This window comes from Prionailurus viverrinus, chromosome B3, assembly GCF_022837055.1.
Source record: "Prionailurus viverrinus isolate Anna chromosome B3, UM_Priviv_1.0, whole genome shotgun sequence".
Classification (NCBI taxonomy): Eukaryota; Metazoa; Chordata; class Mammalia; order Carnivora; family Felidae; genus Prionailurus; species Prionailurus viverrinus.
This window is the reverse complement of record NC_062566.1, coordinates 132,623,618-132,647,817: the sequence shown is the minus strand read 5'-3', so window position 1 is coordinate 132,647,817 and position 24,200 is coordinate 132,623,618. Positions and strand designations below refer to the sequence as shown.

The window sequence follows — 24,200 nt, the reverse complement described above, 5'->3', positions numbered from 1 at the left end:
TCCCAGCAAGACACACGCTCCGTTATTGACGTCTGAGACGGGCAATCAGAAGTCGGAGCACAGGACGTCACAGAAAGTGGGTGGGACTTCACTCGCCTTCCGCCTATGCTTTAAGGTCCCTTTGACAGGGAACCGCCCCCTTTTAAAGACATCGAAGGCTTTTAACTAGCAAAGGCGTTCGCCCAACCCAGAAAGACAGGTTTTAGTTTGTAAAGGCTGAAGGGCTTTTGACCAAAACTGCAAATTGACGTCTTCTGAAAGATTAGTTGGCTCTCATTAATTCCTCAACAAGGCCACCTAAGTATAGTTTGCTCAAGATCAGAGGACAGGTGCTTAGGGAACACGTGCCCAATAACATTAAGTTACCTGCCTGCCCTTGTGTAGCTTCTAAATAATATTTTACCCACTCCCAACTCATGAATCAGTAGGTTACCAGGCACTCAATTAATGGTTGTTGAATGAATGAATTTCCAGGATCGTTGATTCTGTGCCTCTGGAATTGCATGGCTCTACATGTATGGCATAGACGTGAATCAGGTTTGGTGACTCAGCCTATATACAAGCTCGTTATTACTGAACATCAAACACAGGAGTATGTATCATTCAAAGATTCATTCACCGGCCCTCCACCCCTGGAGGAGATGCTGTGGGTGGGGGAGGGAGGGTTTCCGGGGAAGGGGGGGTCCAGTGTATTGCATGTGCCCATTTTACAGGTGTTAATATTTTCAGGAGTGTATTAAGCCATCCCCATTCCCACGCTCACTCTCCTGCCCCAGGCACCAGCCTCAGCTATTGGATAAACATCTGTGTCTTACAAGTACGTATCATTTAGTAGGTGGGGAATTTGGGGGTTAATCATGGCTCAAGGAGCAATAACAGCAGAGGCTAATTTTTATTGAGCACTTACTGTATACTGGGCACTGTCCTCAACTCAACCCATATTATCCTACTTAATTTCCTCACAACTGGTGTATGGGGAAAGATCCTATTACTGTCATCTCTATGATCCCTGTTTTCCACATGAGGAAACTGAGGCACGGGGACAGTAAGGTACTTGCCCAAATCCACTCAGCACACAGTGGGATTCAGTCCCAGGCAGCCTGACTCTGGAGCTGGTTTTGAATTCATTCTGTTGAGGAACCATGCATGTGGTCGTGGGGATGTGCACTCCCACACCCCTATTTGCTTTTGGTCTTTGTTTTTTATGGCCCAGGGAGTCAGAGAGGTAACAGAAGCGCCCAGTACCGTTGAGCTACAAAGTGGCCCAGTGAGACTGGACTCCCCAGACTTTTGACTCCTCATCCAGTGCTCGCTCCAAGCTCCGTCAGGCTTCACTCAGGGCAGGAATCACCGCGCCAGGCGTGCTTCCACGGGGAGCAGGTGAGGAGTCTTTGCTGAGGAAGGGAGGGAAGGGCCCTCGGGGCATTGTCTGGGTCCCTGTGTCAGGCTTAGCCCTGGTCAAACTCGACAGCTGAGGCATTTAGGGCCTCAAGGAGGAGGATCCCGAGTGAGCTGAGGCTTCTAGGAGCTCTTGGCCCACCTCCTGCCTCTCTCCAGGCCATGGAAGGTCCAAACCAAGCTGGCACCCACGTATGAAAGGAGCATCTGGAGCTCACAAGGAACGCTGGGCCCCAGACTGGCTCTAGACTCCGCCATTCACTGCTGTGTGGCCTTAGATGACTTCCAGGCCCTCTCTGGGCCTCTGATTCCTCACTTACTGAGAGCGTCGGACAATCTGAGTAGTTCGGAAAAACAAACAAACAAACAGATCCTTAAAAAATATTTTTAGTAGTGAGCCTTTTAAACAACAACAAAAAAATCTCACCCAGCATCTCAGTACATGTGTAATGGATTCTTTGCTTAACAGAGGCTGGAATGAGAGGGGAAAACAATGTAATCTCCTTAGATCTAACTAATCAGCCTGCTTCCTGAGCTCTCTAAGGGCCACTTGGAAGACATCAAGAGTCCAGCTGGTTTTCGGGCCGGGTCTGAGTGGAAAATGTGAACCGTCCTTTTGGGGCCTGCCCCGTGGCCCACGTGACTCTCAGTTTGGCCTTCCTCAGGCCGCTCAGGCCCAGAGAGTGCTCCAGGCCGGGCCCCCCAGCTTCACTATGTACAGTGTGACCCCGGCACACCTTTCTCAGCCCCTTGCTTCCTGTTTTGCCCACTTCCTCAAGACGTGAGCTTAAGAGGATGGCTTCCGGTGCCCAGAACCTTCCCTGTGCTGCTGTCTCACCTCTCCGCCTTCGCTCCTCCTGGAGGCCCGTTTCCCAGGCTCCGTGCGAAGTCCTCCCAGACTGCTGGGCTGGGCACGAATTGCTCTGAGTTTCCACCACGCTGTGCCTGTCCTTCTGTGGTGCTCATGCCTCATGGCTGTGACTTGGCGGGGGTGGTAGGACATGGTCATTACAAGTGTGGGCAGTGCCATGAATATTCGTGTCATAAAAAAAAAAAAAGGAAAAATCCGGCGGTGGGGGCGTGCCTGGGTGGCTCGGTCGGTTAAGCGTCTGACTCTCGATTTTGGTTCAGGTCATGATCTCACGGTTGCGCGTCCGAGTTCCTCGTGGTGCTCTGCGCTACCAGCGTGGAGCTGGCTTGGGGGGATGTCCTCTCTCTCTCTCTCTCTCTGCCCCTCCCCCCCAAAAATAAATAAACTTAAAAAAAATATTCGTGTCCCGATTCCCATGTAATAGCTCTTGAGCAAGCCACACCTCCCTGGGCCTCAGTTTCCTTGTCGGTAAAGTGGGGATATTTGTACCTGATCTCAAAGGTCAGTCGGGAAGACTAAATGAGATGGCCATGAAAAGCACTTGACACTCTGCTTGGTGCCCAAACTTTGTGGGCTTTGCATGGTAGTTACTGGGGCCTGAGTCTCGTCCGTCCTTGAAGCCTACGTGGGGGGCAAGGTAAGAGTTTGCGTTTGGCGGGGAGGAGCCCCAAGGGGGTTTGTGTCCGCGCACCTGAGAGGCGGGTGTCTGCCGTCTCCCTGATCAGTGAGACAAACTTGGGGCTCGGGTGGCAGGAGATGTGGTAGTGTAGGCCCATCTTCCTGGCACCCTTTCCCTGCCCTGTAAACCACAGGCCTGGCACGGCAGGGCAGGGGGATCTGGGCTTAAAGTGCTTGCCCTCCCACGCAGGAGGTCCGTGCCCCCTCCTCACTGCCCCCCGCCCCGTCGTGCACAGCCTGCTACTCCGAGCTGGAAAACTTGCTGGGATACAAACCTGTGTGTTGTTTCCCCGCTGGGGATGATCAGGAGGAAGCAGAGCCAGTTAGCCCCCTTCCCCTCCCCCAAGCCGCCCCCCTGGAGGCCGCGGGCTGCCCTGGCAGCCTATCGACCCCCAGGAGCAGGGTTGAGAAAGAGGCTTTCATTCTTGCGAAAAGGTATTTCCAGGAAAAACGGTGGAAGTGGGAAGACTGGAGAATGGAGAGGCAGGTCTGGCTGAATAGGGAGAACATTCTGGAATCTGGGAAGGGTGGAGGCGGGTGGCCCAGAGCAGGGGCACTGCTCCCTCTCACGTCGCCCAAGGGAACACAGGACCCCTGACCTGGCTGGCGGAGGTCCCTCGGTCCCTCCCGCCAAGGTGCCGTGTACGTTAGGTGCAGCTACAGGAAGTCCCTTCTTTCAACACTGGGCACAGATCTACCGCACATCCCACGGGCAGATGCGTGCCGGGCACGGACCATGCACATCTGTGCACAAAACTGACAAGAATCGCTGCCCTCACTCAGCTTCCATTTTCATGGGGACGTCACCGCCGGTTCCTCTGCGGTGGGTGACCCAGGACCACACCAGCCCCCCCACAGGGCTGGACAGAGGATGGGGAGGGACCCCCACAAATGTCTGAGATTCCATTTTCCACCAGCCCCGGGAGCTGGGACACACAGAGTTAACTTTCGTGCAGGGCCAACAAAAAGGAATGTGGTCTTTCTGGAAGAACCCTCAGAGAGGGCTCCAGGGAGGCCAGTCCCACGACAGGCTTTCCAAAGGTGAGACAAAGAAATTGGGGAGAGAAATCATGTTATAAGGTTAGGTTACACCATGTCTCTGGCTCACTTTTCAGATGAAACATGACCTACAGCCCCAGGAGAGGACCAGATAGGCCAGTTTTCCAGCCTATTGCCCACCTGCCCCCCCCCCCCCCCCCCCAACGCCTGGGGTTTGAAAGCTAACATAGGAAGTGTTGTATCCCGGCAGCCTCCTGGGCTGGGCTGGAGGCACTCTCGGCTTCCAAGGGAGGAGAAGGCACTGGGTGTGGTTTACAGAAGGCTGCAGCCAGTGCTGGGTGGGGGGCCTGGGCTTGGTGAGAGCTGCCAGTCCCAAGCCCTGTCCTGGCCATCCTGAGATGGGGCAGAGAGCCCAGCTCCTGAGTGGCCCTGGTTATGAGACCCCGGGCAGGGTGCGTGACCTCTGTGACAGGCAGCCTCTAATGGCCCCCAACAACCTGCCTCCTGTGCTCTCACCCTGCGTGACCCCTCTCCCCTCCAGCGTGGGCTGGACTCAGTGACTGGCTTGTGAGGAAGACGACAACAAAAGTGACCGAATGTCACCTCTGGGATCAGGATACCCACAGACTGGCCTCTGTCTTGCTTGCTCCCCTGGTGAGCTGCCCTGTGGAAAGATCCACAGGAAGGCGCTAAGGGAGACCCTCAGCCGACAGCCAGTGAGGAGCTGAGGCCCCCAGTCCCACAGCCCCGTGGGGAGCTTCCTCTGCCAGCCGGCCGTGCGTGAGCCTGGATGCTGACTGTCCCCCGGTCGGGCCTTCAGGTGAAACCCCAGGCTGGACTGAAGCCTCGTGGACCCTGAGCCAGAGGACCCAGCCCTGCCCAGATGCCCGACCCCCAGGAATAATGAGCTAGATGTTCGTTATTTTCAGCTAAGTTTTGGGGTGACTTGTTACGCAGCATCAGATGACTGATACAGCCTCTCTTGCTCTCAGCCACAGTCTGCTCCTCTATGAAACGGGGTTAATGAAACTTGTAACTCTGGGTAACTGTGGGGGTGACCCCCCCGTCACCTCCTCACGCCCCCACCTAGCATCGTGGGTGTTCCACCCCACCGTCCTCTCTGCTGCTCTCGTCACACAAGCCAGCGTCTCATCACCAACTATGGCAAGTGCTTCTGGGAAGGGAGAGGACAGGGTGCGGTGCAAGGCGGTAACCCAGGCCTTCAGCCTTGTGTGGAAGGGAGGGGAGACCCCATAGCCTCAATGAGACTGAGCGGGGCTCGGTGCCTGGGTGAATCCCGTGAATACCATCTCCCAGGACGTGATAAACAGAAGAGTTCAGGGCTCTGTGATCCCTGGAAACTCTCTAGGGCCCCAGAGAGCAAAGCTCAGGAAAGCCTGGCCCTGGAGAGCCTGTGTTTACAGATAATGGAGGTTTATGGGGTAAGTGTGGGCTCGTCCACCCAGGTCCCGGGGGGCCACCGAGCTCTGCCAGGCAGAACCTGAAGTGCAGCGTAAACACTGCGGCATCCCAGATCATCTGCTGTCCTCGGAGATATTTGGCAGGGAGAAAACATCTTTTTTTTTTTTTTTTTTTTTTATAAGAACAATGTATTCTGAAACATAATGCAAATTGGCTTTTATAAAATTTTCAGATGAAACGCAAAAGCACAAAGATACTCAGTTCCCCTCGAGTGTGAGCACCAGGCCCCCGAAAATGGGTTCACTCTCCTCTGCCGCGAGAGGCATTTGGGGGAAAGTTCTGGAAACTTTAATTAGGAAAAGTGCCCTCGCTTTGCGGTTAGTCAGACTTGGGCTCTGCCACCTGTTTGCTGTGCCTCCCGGAGGGACTTGCTGTACCTCTCTGAGTTGAAGTATCAGTTTCGGCTGCCTTAGAGAAACCCTGCCCCTCCCGGAAGGGACTTTGAGCAGATGGTCCTCTCAGGCTGGCCGTGTGACTCACAATTCTCACCTTCTCACCCTTGCTGAAGGAGAATTAAAATTTGTTCATCTTCTAGGTGGCAGCCTTTTGCCCCAAATTATTTCTTTTTTCAACGTTTTTTTTTTATTTATTTTTGGGACAGAGAGAGACAGAGCATGAACGGGGGAGGGGCAGAGAGAGAGGGAGTCACAGAATCGGAAACAGGCTCCAGGCTCTGAGCCATCAGCCCAGAGCCCGACGTGGGGCTCGAACTCACGGACCGCGAGATCGTGACCTGGCTGAAGCCGGACGCTTAACCGACTGCGCCACCCAGGCGCCCCTGCCCCAAATTATTTCTTAGCTGAGATCACAGGAAAGAGAAAAATGAAAAGCAGCCATTATAGGAATAAGAGCCCCCACCATATCCTATGCAGGACTCAATAGTAAAATTCAAATCATATAAAGGTCTTAGATCACCTTTTTGAAATCTTTTTTCTTTTTAGAGAGGGAGACCGAGAGAGAGAGAGAGAGAGAGAGAGGAGCAGAGGGAGAGAGAATCTTTTTTTTTTAAGTCATCAAGACATCTCTCCAACTTTTTTTTTTTTTTTAATTTTTTTAAATGTTTATTTTTGAGAGAGAGGACATAGCTCGAGCACGGAGGGGCAGAGAGACAGGGAGACACAGAACTCAAAGTAGGCTCCAGGCTCTGAGCTGTCAGCCCAGAGCCCGATGCGGGCTCGAACTCAGAGATCACGACCTGAGCCGAAGTCAGGTGCTTAACGGACTGAGCCACCCGGGCGCCCCAGGAAGGGGGAATTTTAAGCAGGCTTCATGCCCAGCGTAGACCTGACACGGGGCTGATCCCATTTTTCTGTTGCCTTCTACCTCATCCATCCCAACTCCACGTGTGAAGGAGGCCTGAGCGGCTCAAGCAACAGCAAGGCTCTGCTGGCTCCCAAGAGGTGGGCGCCATCCCTGGCCTGGGATGGGGGTGGGGTGCTGGCTGTCCCAAGGTCCCCTTCCCCCCCGTTCCGTGGCACCATCCCGGGGTGCCTGGCGGCAGCATTCCCATGATTTATGATGCTGTGGAGAGCGGGGAGAGGGAGGTCTTCCCCCCAAGTAATTCCCCTGGAGAACCCCGAAACTCTGGCCTGGTTTATTAGGGCTCGCCCTGGGAGGTGGCATGGCCCTGGGAATACGACACGGATAACCTGAGGGCCAAGTGGAAGGCCAAGATCCCTCTGCCCCTCGCGCACCCCCTCTCTTTTGTCTCCTACACGTTCCTTAAAAGTTTCACTTAGAGATTTACTCCTTTGCTTAAGACATCCATTCATTCATTCGTCATTTACCCCAAGCATATGAGGAGGCATTCACCCAGCACATATTAGCTGAGGGCCTCTTCCGTGTCAGGCTTAAGTTGATTAAGATGAAGCCCTTCCCGGGACAACTGAAACTAACATAATGTTGTATGTCACATAGGCCTCAATGAAAAAGATGAGCCTTTTGTCTGGAGAACTTCTCCTTCCGGTGGGGTAGACGTAAGTGTAAACGACTAAGTGCCACCTCCGGGGGCGGGGGGGGGGGGGGGCGGGCAGGTGCTCTCGAGATCCTTGTAGGAGAGGCTGGAAGCCCAGAGTTGGGCTCTGCTCACTCTGCCTAGGGCAGGGACAGCTGGGGAGGCTTCGTGGAGGAGGTGAGGCTGGAGGTGGCAGGGGCAGAGAGGGGCGGGGTAAGGACAGTGGGGGCAGAAGGAAGCCCCTCAGAGCATTCACGGGATGGCAGGCAGTTTACCCCCCGGGGTCCCGCAGCTTGAACCTGCGGCTGTCCGGTGGGGGCTCAGGCCGGAGGCGCTGCTCCTCTCAGTTCACGGCCCCTGCACGGAAACCCCTGGGTGCTGAGAGCTGGTGCCGCCTCGGAGTCACATCCCCGCATGGGGGTGGTGCCAGGCTCCCCTCGGAGCAAAGTAGACCAGCACTTTACCGTGCATCGGGATCCCCTGGGTTCTTGTTAAAATGCAGATTCTGCCTTTCTCGCAAATCCCAGGTGATGCCACGATGAAGCGGGGCCCGGACCCCACTGAGTGGCAGGGGTCTACGGTAGCACCCTGTCTCTTGATTCCACCTGGGGGCTGTTCCAGATTTGAACTTGGCCGCCTCCCGTTCTGCTACGTGATCCGCACCCCCCCCCCCCCCCCCCCACGCTCCCTTCAGCTCGGAGCACCAGCTCTGAAAGGAGACGGACGTGGGCCTTGCCCCTGGGCTGTGCAACTTCAGACAAGCCTTTCGCCTCTCTGAGCCTGTTTCCTCACCTGGACAACGGGGACTGTCGCTCTCAGGGTTGGTAGGAAGACTGCGCGAGCTACGACGAGCTTAGCAAGGTGCCTGGCGCACAGCAAGCATCCGGTGCATGTTAACTCTTGTTCTTCGTGTTCTTTGTGTTTCCAAAATGACAGTCGTTCCATCTGGAGCCGAAGGGCCAGAGCTAACGTCCCAGCTCCAACCGCTAAGCGCTGTGTGGACCTTGGGCGAGCCACATAACCACAGAGCTACAGCTCCCGAACTTTCTGTAAGATGGACCCAGAAAACCAATGCTTTCCAGCTCATGGGCTGTAGGGGTGACTCGGGTGAGGTACAGTGGCCTGTAAGTTCTGGGGCCGCATCAGGAAGTTCTCACTGTGCAGAGACCATCAGGAGCCTCTCTGGATTCACACCCACCCCCTCCTGTGCAACACTGAACACCTGGTTTGCACCAGGCTCGCCTGGGCACGGAGGGGGAGGAGCCAAGGAGACGCAGCTCGGGCCCTCATATCCCCCCCCTGCACAGTGCTGGAGAGCAGCTGGGGACCCAGGGCTCACACTGTCTGGACTCTGAATGCAGCATCCCCCACAGCACTGAACCGTGCAGAGAACCCAAGCAGCCGGCAGCCAGGGACAAACGAGCCTCAGCACCAAGGGACATGGAAACAACGCAGCGTCTTCTGGAGACGCCTAGTAATGACACTGGGGCACATGCTGGGGCCAGGTGGCTTGGCCAGCACTTACAGCCTTGGAGCACAAGCCTCTAAGTAGACCGGCTGTTTCCAGGCCAAGAGCGGGGTTGGGTAGGGCATGGCTGGGAATGACGGCCGGAGTGCCCTGTGCCTTTGCAGCTGGGGCCCACGGCAAGGCAGCCTCTTCCAGGTGTCTCCTGTCATCCCCGTCTGGCCAACTTCCCTAGCTGGACAATGGGACTCAGCTTAAGACACCACGTTTTGAGGCTAGAGGCCAATGGGGACCAATTCAGAGTGGAGCCAGAGTCACCGAAAACAATATTCAGAAGCCAAGAACCCTGTCCTCCGTCTTGAAGATGGTCCTACAGGTGAATGAATGGACAGCGAGCCTTTTCCTCAGGGACACCGAAGGGAGGATTCGTGAGATGCCAAGAGGAGTTAGTTTCCAATTAATCTCTCCAATTCTTCAGCAAAGCTTTCTTTTTCTGGTTATAAAAGTGAACCACGCTCTTTGCAGCAACTCCGGAAAATCTACAAAAGTATAAAGAGGAAAATGGAAGATTAGAGTCCCATGATCCAAAGCTAACCATGGTTAATGTGGCAGAACAGAGCTCTAAGCCACCTCTGTACATCCCAGCGTCCCTCAGGCGCCCAATGCACGGCCAGCAGGTGGACCGGCCGCCCCCACACTGGGGATCCTTGGGTTGGAGCCAGTAGGGAATCTGAGGGAGTGTGTGGGTGTATCCAGCAGCCACCACTATAATACTGTGTAACCAACGACCTCAGCTTCACTGGCTTGCAATTATAAACATTTGTTTCTCAGTCAGCGTTGGCTGAGGATTGGACAATTTTCGTGGATCCAAACTGCATGTTGGGTCCATGTCTGCTCCACGTGGCTCTCGTCCCTCTGGAATCAAGGGGCTCCCAGAGGCACACCTCTCTCCATGGCAGAGCTTACCAGTGCTAAACCCCAAGCCCCACGGCACGATCATGTTTTAAGCCTCTGATTGTGTCCCAGTTCACTAATATCCTATTGGCCAAAGCAAGTCACGTGGCCAGCCCGGCCAAGAGGTGGAGAGGAGTGTTCTGCCCACCACGAGCCTCTGGCAAGCCCAAGGAAGTAGACACAACCCCGGGAGAGAGGACACTTTGGGACCCCTATCTATTTCACGACCCAATTCAATCTGCTGCACTAGGTGGAAATTAACACCCTGAGGGTCAGGGGCCTCCCACTTAGAAGCACTAATGTAGTGTATATCCTTCCATTCTTTTGCATATATACATTTTATCAAATGGGGCTTATATTCTATTTTTTGAATCCCTTTTTCCACTTAACTTTACGTCCTATATTTTTCCTAACACTGTTTTTGAAAACATGTAATTTAATGGCTGCAGAATTATCAGATCCTAAAGTTGGGGCATTATTTATTAAACTCTTCCTCCGAGATACTTAGGTTGTTTGAAGTTTGGCTACTCTAAATAACGATGCGGTGGCATCTTAAACACTCTGCTGGCATCTGTAACGGGCACTTCTGGGGTTTGCCGGAGCGGCATCAGGTCCCGCCTCCCTGCGATAACGGTAGCCTGGTTCCCCTTTGGGGGAACCACACGTCCCCTTCTTTCAGCCCACGTAGTTCATGTGGCATCCACCACTGGCTCCAGGGGAATGACTCTAGCCATAAAAGATATTCCACCTCTCCTAAACTCAAAAATTTGACCCAGGCTTGGCCAGTCAGGGATTAAAGAGAGGCATCTGACCCAAGGTGAGTCAATCAGAGTGAACCCTGAGACTTACCACAAAGGGACATTCTCTCTTTCTTGCTCTGACTTCAGCTTTGGAGGATGCAGGGCTGAGGTTGTTTACATGGAACTGGAGAATGAAGCCAAGATGCAGAAGAGCAAAGCCCAGAGAGAGAGACTGGGTTGACACTGAGCTCCTGATCAAGCTCTGCCTGAAGCTGTCCCTGACCTTCTAGTTTTTATAAGCCAATGCATTCTCTTTTTGGCTGAAGCCAAGTTGAGTTGGGCTGTCATTTTGGAAGCAAATAGCTCTGGTTTTCTTCGCTTAAATTTCTCGGCTTGGAATTATTGAGCCAAAGGACGTAAACATTTTCTTAAGCCTCTTGAGACCTCTAATCAAATTGCTCTCTAGAAAATACATGCAAACAGTATCACACTGTTAGACAGCCTGTCTTACAAGCATTAGTGTATCATTAGTTTGAATCTTCTTATGGACAGAAATTAGATTGTTTAATTCTACTTTTTGTAAGGTGAAATATTTTTCATGTTTATAGCCATTTTTATTTATTTTGTTTTTTTCTGAATATGAACAATTGTCTGTTCTACTTTGTGAGAGCTCTTTAAAACACTGATCCTTTTCCAAATTTGTCATCATTTCCCTCTAGTTTATTGTCTTTAGATATTTGGATGCGTTCTGAGGTAGATGCGTTTTAATTTTTTTTTTTAACGTTCATTTATTATTGAGAGACAGCGAGACACAGAGCATGAGCAGGGGAGGGGCAGAGAGAGAGGGAGACACAGAACTCAAAGCAGGCTCCAGGCTCTGAGCTGTCAGCACAGAGCCGGACGCGGGGCTCGAACTCACAGAGTGTGAGATCATGACCTGAGCCGAAGTCGGACGCTCAACCACTCAGGCGCCCCACGTTTTTAATTTTTATGTGATCAAATTATTTTCAGGTATCACTTCTGTGGCTTTCATGCTTCCCAACTGAAGAGTAGGTCAACACAGACCAGATTTCCTTCTTTTTGGCATTTAGATACCCAGTATTTCTCTCCCTACGATGGGAGAACCATCTCATCTGAACCACCCAGGAGCTTGTTAAAAATCCAGATTTCCGGGCCCCACGTCAGAACCAGCATCTTCAAGAACAATCTCTAGATGTCTCCGTGCTTAGCAAATGTCACGGTGGTTTTAATGAACACGAGAGTTGGAAAACAACCACTCAAAGGAACTGATATACCTTGGTGTGTGTGGTCTAAAAAGAGGACATAATTTGATTTTCCCACCATTTTTTTCCCAGCACCAGCCACTTGCTAACAATCCAGCTCTCCCAGGATGGTCTGCGGGAAGAATCTTCTCACACTTGGAGTTACTTAAAGCTGGAATTCATTGACAGGTAATGAGCTCTCAGTCTCACAAAATGTCCAAGCCCGGACCAACTGGTGTCTTGGGGTCTCGGGGTCTGAATGGGAGGTCAGATGAAGTGACATCTCCTAAGGTACCTGAACTACTGCTTTTTTTTTTTTTCTCCAAATGCACTTGAAGGCCTTTCTCCAGCTGACAGGGAACCCAAGAAAACGTACCTTAAAGGGACAGGGTCTGGGCGGAGAGAGCTTCTGTCGGACATAAAAGCCCAGAAAGGACTGAACCCCAGCGTTCGGGTACATGCCCGCAGCAGCACGGCTAAGCCCTGGGCCCCATCTGTCTCTTTCATGAGCCAAGCCCCTCGCCGTGGAGGCTGGGAGCTCCTAAAAGACTCAGCTGCCCGTTGCAAATGTAGATTGATGGCCGGGCCACTGTCACCCCAGGCATCTGCTCTGATCGTCCTCCTCCCCGAGGCGTGTGACAAAACATCTGAACCAGACCTACACAGTCACAACCGGTGCACAGCATGCGGATGGCAGGGGACAGGAAGAAGGAAGCACTCCTCAGAGCCCTCACAGGCAAAGCCAGGAAGCCACAGGACCGTGCCCCGGGCCTAGAAGCGAGTGTATGTCCGGTACCTTCTGGGAGGTTAGACAGGGTGGGGACGGCCCTCCTAGGCTGCCAGGTCCAGGCCCATCACGCAGGCGGGACGCTGAGACCCAGGCATGGGTGGGGGGGGTGGTGGTGGTGGTGGTGGTTGTGCTCAAGGAGGAGCAGAACCACCTTAGGCAGTTAGGATTTGCCGTAATTCTAAAGCAGCGGTTCTCAAGGTGTGGTCCTGGGACCTCCAGCATCAGCACCTCGTGAGAACATGCTAGAACTGCAAATTCTAGGGGTGCCTGGGTGGCTCAGTCGGTTAAGCATCTGACTCTTGATTTCGGCTCAGGTCATGACCTCACAGTCGTGGGTTCAAGCCCCACGTCGGGCTCTGCACTGACAGTGCAGAGACTGCTTGGGATTCTCTCTCTCCCTCTCTCTCTCTCAAAATAAATAAACGTAAAAAAAAAAAAATGCAAATTCTAAGGCCTCTAAGACCCCAGATTGTTGAATCAGAAGCTCCGGGAGCGGGGACACACTCTGTGTGGTCACATGTCTTCCGGACAAAACGTTCGCGTCCAAGAATCGTTGGCCCAGCATGTGCCCACGTTACAGGGAGATGGACGGGATACTCTAGGTGTCTTTGGAAAGCAGATGTTGCGGGGAGAGGGAGAACAGAGGACGGCAGGAATGTGGGAGGCTCCCTTCAAGGGACTGAATGCTTGCGTCCCCTCACCCCAAATTCACATGGTCACATTCCAGTCTCCAGTGTGTTAGGAGGTGTTAGATCATGAGGGTGGCGCCCCCAGGAATGGGATTTGTGCCCTTATGAGAGAGACCCCCATAGAGCTGCTTTGCCCCTTTCACCCTGTGAGGACACAATGAGAAGACGGCCGTCTATGAAGCAGGACGCAGACCCCTGCCAGACTGCTATTCCACCAGTGCTTTGATCTGGGACCTCCGGTCTCCATAAGTACGAGAGATAAATGTCCGTTGTTTAAGCCCCCAGTCTGTGGTCTTCTGGTGTAGCCGCCCAAGACCAAGCCACCCCCATGTGTGGCCTCTGGACCGACGTCCAAACCTCGTAGCTGGGCCTGTGGACCCCACGATGGTTCCGCAGTCCACCTTCTCAGACCGCCCATCAGGTTCTTCTGGCTCCAGCCAGACTGGAAACCCCTCCCCTCGTGATCCCTTCACTTTCTGAGCCCCGCCCCCCACCATGACCTCCGCCTTCTCGAATCTGACTCCAGCCTACCTGAGATGTTCTCTTTGCTCCAAAGGCCTGTGAGACCAGAACTTGAAACAACGGTCTCCCCTTGGTTCCCCTTCAAGCTGCTCAGAAGACCAGACCACACTCAGCCTCACTGTATGTAGCTCCTCTCGCTAATTCCGCAGCTAAGTCCTACTCCTGCTCCTCCCGTCCCTCCCTCTGAGCCGCCTGTCCCCTCTCCCAACAGCACCTGGAAAATGACGACCCTCGGCGTTTGTGGACCGAATAGCAGCATCTTTTCTGAAACTCTTCTTTGAAAGTTAACTCGCTGGTTCGCAGCTGGTCAGTTGCTCTCAACTTGCGACTTTTATCCACACCAAAAAGCCGAGGCAGGCCGGCCCCCAGACGTGAATTCTTTCCAGGCGGGCGGTCACCAGGAGGGTGTCAAACCAGTGCTTTCATCCAGACCAAGCTCTTCCACCCCCAGCCTAAGGACATCCGGCTGGGGAGGGGGAGGGGGACTCCCTTAGATGCCCTCTCACCCAACTTTCCAGGCAAGCTGGAGAGGGAGGGGTTCTGCCTTGCCAAGCTCTCCCCGAGAGCAGCATCCACTCCGGGCAGCTCTGGGACCCTCGGGAAACGCAGAGGGCACTGACCCTGCGTCTGCTTCTGAGGAGACGCCCCCGATGAACAAATTCAGGACCCCCAGCCTGCCGGGCTCCCCAGTCTGCAGTGGGCAAGGCGAGCTCTCACGCCTCCTAGGCCCTGAGGGGCTCTTTAAGGGAGTTTCTGTGACGCGCATATTCCTAAAAGCTAGCCACCTATCCAGAGCTCTTCTTAGACAAACCCACTGACGACCTTGACAGTGTGGCCCTGGCTCCCAGGTGCAAGTCCAGCCTGGCAGGTCCCCCCCTGACCTCCCGCTGCCTTCCGCCCGGCGAACTGCCTCTCTCTCTTCCCCGGTCCGCAGCCTTGTTGCCTGCCAATCCCCCAGTGCGGGGGAACAGGCTGACTCCCACCCACTTGGGGGCACTGTGGTGACAAACGGAGGCCGAGGGGCTAAGAAGATGGTCCTGAGGCTAGCAGGGCTGGCTTGGTGGCCGGCCTGGTCCGTACGGGCTGGAGCGTGCTGAAGTCTGGGTGCTGGGAAAGGGCGTTTGGGGGATCGAATCTCGATCCCTTGGGCATTTCCTGAAGGACCTGGGGTATCTTCTGAGGCCCTCACTCTTGTAACTGTCCGCTGACCAGCACACTCTGGGTTCCACGCGCAGTGATATAAATCTCACCGTCTCCATTTTGTCCAACATAAATTCCTGGGAGGAAAAAGAAATCTCCGTCGCCTGAAGGTGCTTTGACACCACTTCCCAGGGACCAAAACACCATCAAAGGTTACCTACACTTCCTTTAACTCTCGCAAGCGCCCTGCCAAGGATGTGCTATAGGTGACGGTTGGCAAATGACCAAACTGAGGCTCAGAGAGGTTAAGTGACCTGCCTGAAGCTGCACAGCCCAGTGGTAGCAAAGCTAGATGACTGAGTCCAAGTACTTGTGTGGCTTCCTGATGCGGCCGCTTGCCTCTTTTCACCGCTTCCTCCAAGAAGCCCACCCTGACTGCCCCCAGCCTCCCTCTCTTAGAGGCATTAGTTCCTGAAGGACCTTCTACCTCCAACTCTTAGCACAACGCTGAGCACATGTGGGCGACTCAATACGTCTCGGTTGAGTGATTGTTGCAGGAGACCCACGGGACCCCTTGACATCACCGTGTAATTTCTTCCTTTTTCTTCCGAAGAAGATGAAATTAATGTACTGTGAGTATGTAGACAAACGTGCCCTTATTGAAAACGACATCGCTCATATCACAATGTGAATATGAATAACATGAGTTTTGCCCCAGGGGAAGCCAACGTGGTGAATGGTGTCCCTGGAGCTGGGCCGCTGAGCAGCCCTGATACATGTGAAGTGCTTGTGAGGAGTCCTTCTCAACGGAGGCGCAGGCTTGCTGACTGTTGGCTGTTGCTATGGCAACCCTGGGGCGGGGCGGGGCGGGGCGGGGCGGGCGTTCCGGGTTCCAGAGGAACCAAGCATCCTGTGTTTTGAAAGTCTCCACTGAGCCTGCCTCAAGTACGGAGAGCGAGTTGTGACCTAGAATGAAGCCAGTATTGAAGAGGGCAGCCAGCAGTGTGTGGAAAGGAGGAATCTTTGACGAGCCAGGGAGCCTCGGATCACACCATTCCTGAAACCCACGCGGCCACTGAGCTTCCACTCGTGACGCCACCATGCCCTGCTGGAAGAATCAAACCACCTCAGAAAAGGACAAAGTTGGAGGACTCAGAGCTCCCGATTTCAAGACTGACGACAAAGCTATAGTCATCAAGATAGTGCGGTATTGGCATTGGGTAGACATCTAGACCAACGGAATAGAATTGAGAGTCCAGAAATTAACCTTCACGTTCACGGTCAGTAGAGTTTTGACAAGAGAGAGGAGAGGCCAATGCAACAGGGGAGGGTAGTTTTGGTTTTTTTTCTTCCAACAAATGTTATCAGGACAACTGAATATGTTTATGCAAAAGAGTGAAATCGGACTCTTATACCATATACAAACGTTTTAACTGAAAATGGATCATAAACCTACATATTAGAGCAAAAACTATAAATTTCTTATAAGGAAATTTAGGTACAAATCTTCATGACTTTGGATTACAGTTTTTGTGATAGTTTCTTTTTTTTTTTTTTTTACGTTTATTTATTTTTGAGACAGAGAGAGAGAGAGAGACAGGGCATGAACGGGGGAGGGGCAGAGAGAGAGGGAGACACAGAATCGGAAGCAGGCTCCAGGCTCCGAGCCATCCGCCCAGAGCCCGTCGCGGGGCTCGGACTCACGGACCGCGAGATCGCGACCTGAGCTGAAGTCGGTCGCTTAACCGACTAAGCCACCCAGGCGCCCCTTGTGATAGTTTCTTAGATGTGACGCCTAAAGGCAAGTAACCCAAGGGGGAAAAAGTAGCTCACTTGGATTTCATCAAAATTAAAAGCCTTTGTGCTTCACAGCACACCATCCAATGAAAAACACAACCCACAGAATGAGAGGAAATATTTGAAAATTGTATATTTGGTAAGGGACTTGTATCTAGAATATATCTTAGAATGCAATAAAAAAAAAACAACAACACCCAAATAATCTGATTTAAAAATCGGCCAACGATCTGAATAGACATTTCTTCAAAGAAGAGACACGAATCGGCAATGAGCACCAAAGAGACGCTCAATGCTACTGTCACCAGGGAAACGCAGAGCAAAACCACGACGAGCTAGGACTTCACACCCACCGGGATGGCTGCATTACGAAAGACAGACAATTCCAAGTGTGGACAGGATGTGGAGAAAACGGACCCTCACACACACATCGGTCACAGGATTGTAAAATCACTGACACTTTGGGCAAAGAGTTTGCAGCTGATGATAATATTTGCAAAGATTTAAATACAGAGTTGCCATATGGTTCAGCAGCTCTACACCTAGGTATGTCGCCAAGATAACCGAAAACGTATGTCCACCCAAACACGTGTACGTGAATGCCCACAGCGGCATTGTCCACAACGGCCAAAAAGCGGAAACAACCCAAACGGCCATCACTGATGGATAAAGAAAATGTGGTGTGTCCACACGCAATGGGATATTATCCAGTCCTAAAAAGGAACGAAGTCTTGATTCACACTATATGACGTAGATCAACCTTGAAAACGTTAAGTGCGAGAAACCAGATGCAAAATGTATCTTGTGGGGGTGATGCAATGTTCTGGAGAGTAGTGATGGTTGCATAATTCTGGCTGAATTAGAAACACTGGAGGGTACGCTTTAAAAGGGTAAATGTTGGGGCGCCTGGGTGGCTTGGTCGGTTAAGCGCCCGGCTTCGGGACTTCGGCTCAGGTCATGATCTCACGGTCCGTGAGTTTGAGCCCCGCGTCGGGCTCTGTGCTGACCGCTCAGAGCCTGCAGCCTGTTTCAGATTCTGTGTCTTCCTCTGTCTCGGCCCCTCCCCTGTTCATGCTCTGTCTCTCTCTGTCTCAAAAATAAATAAACGTTGAAAAAAAAAAAATAAAATAAAATAAAAGGGTAAATGTTATGGTATGTGAATCATATCCCAACGAAGCTATTATTAAAAAGAAGAAAAAGACACGCTCTGTGGTCAGTAGAAGCCGGTCTGACATGTTCCCGGCTACTGCAACTTCAGCGAATGACAGGTGGTGGTGGTGGGGGTGTCCTGGGGGCGGCGGTGACAAGGGGAGGCTCAGTGGACTTGACCAAGAGTCCAAAGTGGAAACTGAAGACCCTGCACAGAGGCTCCCTCAGTCACTGAAATGCGCCCTCCCCGAGTGCACACGTGAGTGTAAATGTGTGGCCACACCTGTGTGCATCTTGGGTGTGTTTGTTTGCAGGTGTGTCTGTATATTTCACGTGTATTGTTAGGTGTGTAGAGAGCACGTGTGAATGTGAGTGTGTACAGTGTGTGTGTGTGTGTGTGTGTGATATGCACAGAGAAAGACCGGGCAGGACAGGAGTTCCTTTGCACCTGCCTCTGATCCTATACCTAACGGGAACTCATCACAAGTTTCTTGAGTACCAACAGAGACACCAGGACCTACTGCCCCAGGAGCGCTTGTAGCCACGGAGGGACGGACTCACGGGGGCTAAACGTGAATGCACCATGAGCGGAGGCCCTGAACAGGCTGAGATTGCCCACCTGGGGTGGCAGGGAGGCCTCACCTGAATCAGGTCGAGCTTGGAGAAGAGGTCCCTGCTCTTGGGCACGCTGTGGGTGGAGGGCGAACACTGCTGGACCATGTTGTTGATGGCCACGTGCATGTAGTTGAGCAGCTCTTCCTGCAGGAGGAGAAGGAGAAGGAGGAGGAGGGGGAGGAGGAGGAAGAGGTCCCAATCCTCTCCCACCATTCCCCCTCCCCAGCTCACTCAGACCAGAGAAGCCACCTTCTCATCCTGGTCTGTGCTCCCTGGTCCACTCCCAAAGGGCCTTGGATGAGTCCCTCCCACTGCAGGACCTGAGTGTCCTCCCCTGCCATGAGAGACATTGAACTAACTTCCCAGAGGGTCCTCCTGGCCGGAGACCCCCACGGTCCACACCTGGAGCAGGGGCTGGGAAGGGGGCTGGAGGAACCCAGAGCTCCTCACTCTGGGCAGCCCCGGAGTCCTGGGCTTCAGGTCTCTGGGGCTGTGGTCAGCAGTGACAGCCTTGCTTCCCACCTTGAAGAGAAAGACCCAGAAGGGGCTCTGTAAACAGTGGCCAGTCCACTCCCCCTCTAAGCCCCTTGGCTGGAGGTCAGCCACCTGTAGATCCCAACCATCGCGTCTTCCGGGATCCCATGGGGCCCGAGAAGGCCCTGGATTCGCTGACCACACTCAGTCCAGGTGCAGTGTGCCCCAGGCCTTGGTCCTGGTGTCTTCCCAGCAGCCCCTGAGGCTGGAAGGGTACAGGCTCTGATTTTAGTGAGGACCCAGGGGCCGGAGGGTAACCAGTCCCCATTCCAAAGGCCAGTAAGCAGGAGCTCGAGAGCTTAAGTCCAGAAATCCTGGCCTCTGGTCACGGATTTCGGGCATGGCTTACTCTTTCCGAATAATCACTCTTCTCATCTGTGAAACAGATAGAGGTAAGAACCAAGCAGCATTTAGGAGGGCCTGTCCTGGGCAAGGCCTTGTGCCAAGTACTACCTGCCTACCATCAGACAGTCCTAGGAATTACTGACGATCTCACTTAAAAGCCATCGTTCTGTTATTACCTACAAGCATTATCGGAGGACCGGGTAAGCACCCAGCCCATGCCAAGCCCGGGTACTGGTTCTTGGTAGAGCTTGGCCCTTACCTATCTGTGATCTCAGTGTTCCCATCTGTAAAGTAACCTCTGCCCCATCTTAGAGAAGCCCTTTGAAAGCTGACAGTCACCAGGGTGAGGTAAGCAGGGGTGTGTGTGGTGGTGTTGGGGAGGGGGTGATGCTTATTGAGGAGACAGCAGCCCCCAGCCCTGCCCCCACCCCCATCCCACAGAGTGGGCTCACATCACAGCTGTCCACGTCTCTCTGGTAGGCAACATGGTGTTCCAACTGTCACCGCTGTTCCTGCTTGCGGCGACACCTCTTTTGCAGCTGACACAGCGGAATCTTGAGGCTCTGCGGGGGGAGGGGCTGGGTCATCTGGGTGCCGCAAACCCTCCTGGGGCATCTGCCCCGGGCCTGGTCCGGAGGAGCTCACTGCCCAGGGAGATCTGAGCCTGATGGGGGGGAGGGAGGAAGGGGAAGTCCTGGGTGGTCTGGCTGTTCAAGGTACCAGGAAATGCCCAAAAGAGCATGTCCAGGCTGACCGGGGCTTAATGCTCGCTTCCTCCCATAACCAGACCCAAGAGTCTGTGCCCTTCTGGGCTCCGAGGCTGCTAGGAGGGCACCATGGAGCAAGGCCGGCGAAAGCTTCCTGAAGCCCAGCCTGCTCTGGTCGATGCAGTGCTGGCCACCCCCCCCCCCCCCCCCCCCCGCAAGGCCCCATGGGATGCGGGCTCGGCCCTGGACCTACACAGGTGTCCTCACTTCTCTGAGTCTTCCTTTCCTCCTCTGGAAAGTGGGAAGAAAAACCCACCTCGGTCTAAGTTGCAAAATTCAAGGTGGCATCGAAAAACTCAGCTTATGCTTAATTAATTAAGATAAATTACAGTGAAGAACATTTTTTTTAAATTTTTTTTTCAACGTTTTTATTTATTTTTTGGGACAGAGAGAGACAGAGCATGAACGGGGGAGGGGCAGAGAGAGAGGGAGACACAGAATCGGAAACAGGCTCCAGGCTCTGAGCCATCAGCCCAGAGCCCGACGCGGGGCTCGAACTCACGGACCGCGAGATGGTGACCTGGCCGAAGTCGGACGCTTAACTGACTGCGCCAGCCAGGCGCCCCAGTGAAGAACATTTTAATTCACTTGTTGTTTAAAAATCAAAATTAAGGGGCGCCCGGGTGGCCCAGTCGGTTATGCATCGGACTTCGGCTCAGGTCATGACCTCACAGTCCGCCAGTTCGAGCCCCACATTGGGCTCTGCGCTGCCAGCTCGGAGCCTGGGGCCTGCTTCGGATTCTGCGTCTCCCTCTCTCTCTGCCCCTCCCCCCCAACAATAAATAAACATTAAAAAACATTTTTTTAATCCATGATGAACAAAATATTAACATTTTAAAGAAAGATGAGATCCAACCCGGCACTTGAACGCTCAGCCTTACTCACCTCCCCTTGTCTCAGCGCTAGGAATGAAAGCACTTACCTCCAGGCGCTGGGGTGAGATTTAAATGAGATACAGCAGGTAAAGCGCCCTCACCTTGCCAGGCTGCCCATAAAGGGTCCGGTTCTCCGGAGGCGAAAAGGTGCCAAATGGTGTAGGTTTTCAGTGCTGCCACTAGGGGGCAGAGGCTCGCTGCAAACCAACCCACCCTCAGCCCTCCTCTCCGAGTCCCCTTCCCCTCCGAGTCCCCAGGCCCCAGCTTCAGCATGCAAATTCATCATGCCACGCCTTTGCCTGGCGCAGTTGCCTCTGGAATGGCCGGCCCTCCTGGCAAAAGTTCTATTTATTATAAGATGAACCAGAAGGGAGAGACAGGTGACTTCTTGGGGCACGAACTTGGGCACCGTCTGTGTCCCGTGCCTCAGGACAACCTCCTAGCTAGTTTGCATTGCCATCTGACAGATAAAGAAACTGAGGCTCAGACAGGGTACACACTTACTCAGCTAGTCAAAGACTGAAATGGGATCCGCACCAGGTCTGTTTGAATCTAGAATTCGTGGCTTTTCTACCCCCAAGAACACGTTTAAGCATAAGCACTGTCAGGGGTCAGCCTGGAGAAAGGGGACGGAAAGGGAGACAGAACAAGGCTCTGGAGTGACAGCCTCACCCAGACCCTCTCAGCAGCCCACCAATGCTCCGAGACTTCCTCGCAGGTGCAGAGGAGACCCCTATGGCCCCGGTTTTATGGGCTAAAGGCAAAGGGCCAGGCTTCAGATAGCTGTTACCGGGGTAAGAGCCCTATGACTCTCCTCTAGAGACCCCAGGCTCTGGTGGACGACCTGGTTCCTCTTGGAGAAGGCCTCCAGATGCTTCTGGATGTCCTGGTTGATGGCGAAGAGCTTCCCGTAGTGCTCCACCACGGTCTCCATGAGGGCCTCCTCCGGCCCCTCCCCTTCACTGTGGCCTGTGGAGACAGTGCCCCGGAGGGATGGGTGGGCACAGAGAGCCCAGCCCCCACCTGCCCCCTGCAGTGGTGATGCTAATGAGGCAGGTGGGACTTCTGGCGAGGTCCCGAAATCCCAGCTGGAGTCCCAAAGTTGACAGGTGCCAGACAATCCACGCAGGGCTTACTCCCAGATGGCAGGACTGGTCCAGCAACTGTCCGGCCTCATCGCCCACCTCCTGCCCCTTCAAGAGAAGGACCGCCTAGCGGCCAAGAACCCGGATTCCGGATCCGGACTGCCCGGTGAGACAGGAGACTGTCCCCCAGGAAAAAGTGCTGACTGGGTGAGCCCACAAGAAGGGGATAGGAATTGTTGCTGTCCTGAGTGATACGGTCCCCGGCTTTGGTGGTAACCCATCCCGGATGGGGTGAGCAGGGTTGAATTGCTGAGTTAGGAAGACTCCAAACCAGGAGGCTGCTTTAGAAGCAGCTCTGGGTGCGGGGTCTGGTCAAGCCCCATGCTGACCTGGAGCCCTCACCCCTCCTTGGCTTGGTGCTCGAAGCTCTTTGGTGCTGCTCAACTTTCTGGCGCCATCTCCCAGCAACTCCCCGAACCAGGTCCTGGTGCTCCAGCATACTGGAACTCACCATCCCCAAACCCGTCATGCAGGGCTGTGGCTGTTCCCCCTGCCTGCCATGCTCTTCCCCCTCGCTGAGCTCATTTGAGCCCAATGAGAGGCCACCTCCTCCTCGAAGCCTGCCCTGACCTCCGGGGCAGAGTTTTGGGAGGGGCTCTCACAGCTCCACAGCGCTTAGTGCAATGGCTCTGAAGTCAGACCAGAATCTGAGACCCGGCCCCAGTATTTCCTGGCTGGGCATTTGGGGCAAGTTCCTTAACGTCTCTGAGCCTGGGTAACAGAAGCTCACGCAGAGGGGTAAAAAAAGACTCACTAAAGAGCTTGGCACAGAGTAAGTAGTTAATAAACGGCAATAGTTGTTTTTATTGGTGTAATGTTGAGATAATGACGATGAGAAAAATACCTGCTTGTGTCCCCTTCCCTTTCCTAACAAGCTTCTGGCCCGGATGGCAGTGGGCTCTGGGTTGAATGAGGATAAAACAAAACGCAAAGCCCATTTCCGGTGTCTGTGTCATTGTCGTCGGTCATAGCGACACATGAAACAAAACCAAAGACCCACGAAATAGTAGCGATAATAGCTAACATTGACCAGGCGTCAGCTGAATGCCGGGGCTTCTGAAGGGTGACTTCCTCCATTCGCGTGACCGGTGGGGCTCCCCTTGTACAGATAAAGAAACCAGGACCTCGAGAACTTGCCACAGGCCACAGTGGCCTCACCGGGGTTCACCAGGCAGGCTCGCTGGGCACCTGTGCCCTTTTGAACCCCTGTGGCCTCGACCTTTGCGGGTCCTCATGCTGCAGGTGGAGTTCAAGTCTCACGGTGTCCTGGCCCCAAGGTTGGGAGGTGGCCTCGGAGGGGAAGCTCCATACATATCCTTGGGGATCTTCTCAAGGACCTCAGTCAGAGAGTCTTCAAAAAAGTCTGTGCTTCTCCACCTCGCTCTTCAGCTTCCTCTGCCTGCAGGGACATCTCAGTGACAGGAAGAGCCAGGCACCAGTGCCTTGTTTGGAGGCTCCCAGGTCATGACCTCTTGCAAGGCTTTCCCTGGATCTCCTGCTCAGACTTGCCCTGGCCAGTCCCCGCCTCTACCCCTCATCTCCACCCATTTCCTGATGAGCTAACTGAGCCACAACGGTTCAAAGAGCTGCCGTGGTCAGGCACGGGGGAGAGTGGAGTCCAGTCTGTCTGGTGGGGGGTGGGGGGGTCTACAGAGCCTCTCCTAGAGGTAGTCTGAGCCCCCCCTACCAGCTGGTGACCGGGCCAGGAGCTTCACTTCTGTGCTTGGACAGCCCATCTGTAACGACAGTAGTGAGAGCCCCTCCCTGGGATTACGCATGGGGTGCCCAGCACATGGTGAGCGCTTAGTCCGAGGTCGGGGGCCCCAGCACCCCGAGAGGGGAGATGACCGCTTACTGCTGCCCAGCCACGCTTGTCTCTTAGGCGAGCCCCTGAGCAAGATGGGTCTCCAGTAGGGCTCCTGCTCTGTGCCCCGTCAAGGGCTGAGGAAGGACGGAGAGCGGGGCCTGGTGCTGGCCTTGGGTTCATGTGGTGCAGACGTTCAGAGGTCTGGGGTCTGGGGTCTAAGGT

General features: G+C 53.9%; 1 protein-coding gene across 1 annotated transcript; it reads right to left on the bottom strand.

The window, feature by feature from the left end:
• Positions 1-14,847: 14,847 nt before the first annotated feature.
• CCDC197 (coiled-coil domain containing 197) lies at positions 14,848-23,965 on the bottom strand. Its single transcript, XM_053447930.1, is given in 8 exon segments — positions 14,848-15,081; positions 18,533-18,649; positions 18,908-19,027; positions 19,837-19,947; positions 21,817-21,988; positions 23,483-23,529; positions 23,531-23,666; positions 23,946-23,965. Coding segments are annotated over 8 exon segments (957 nt in total).
• Positions 23,966-24,200: the final 235 nt, after the last annotated feature.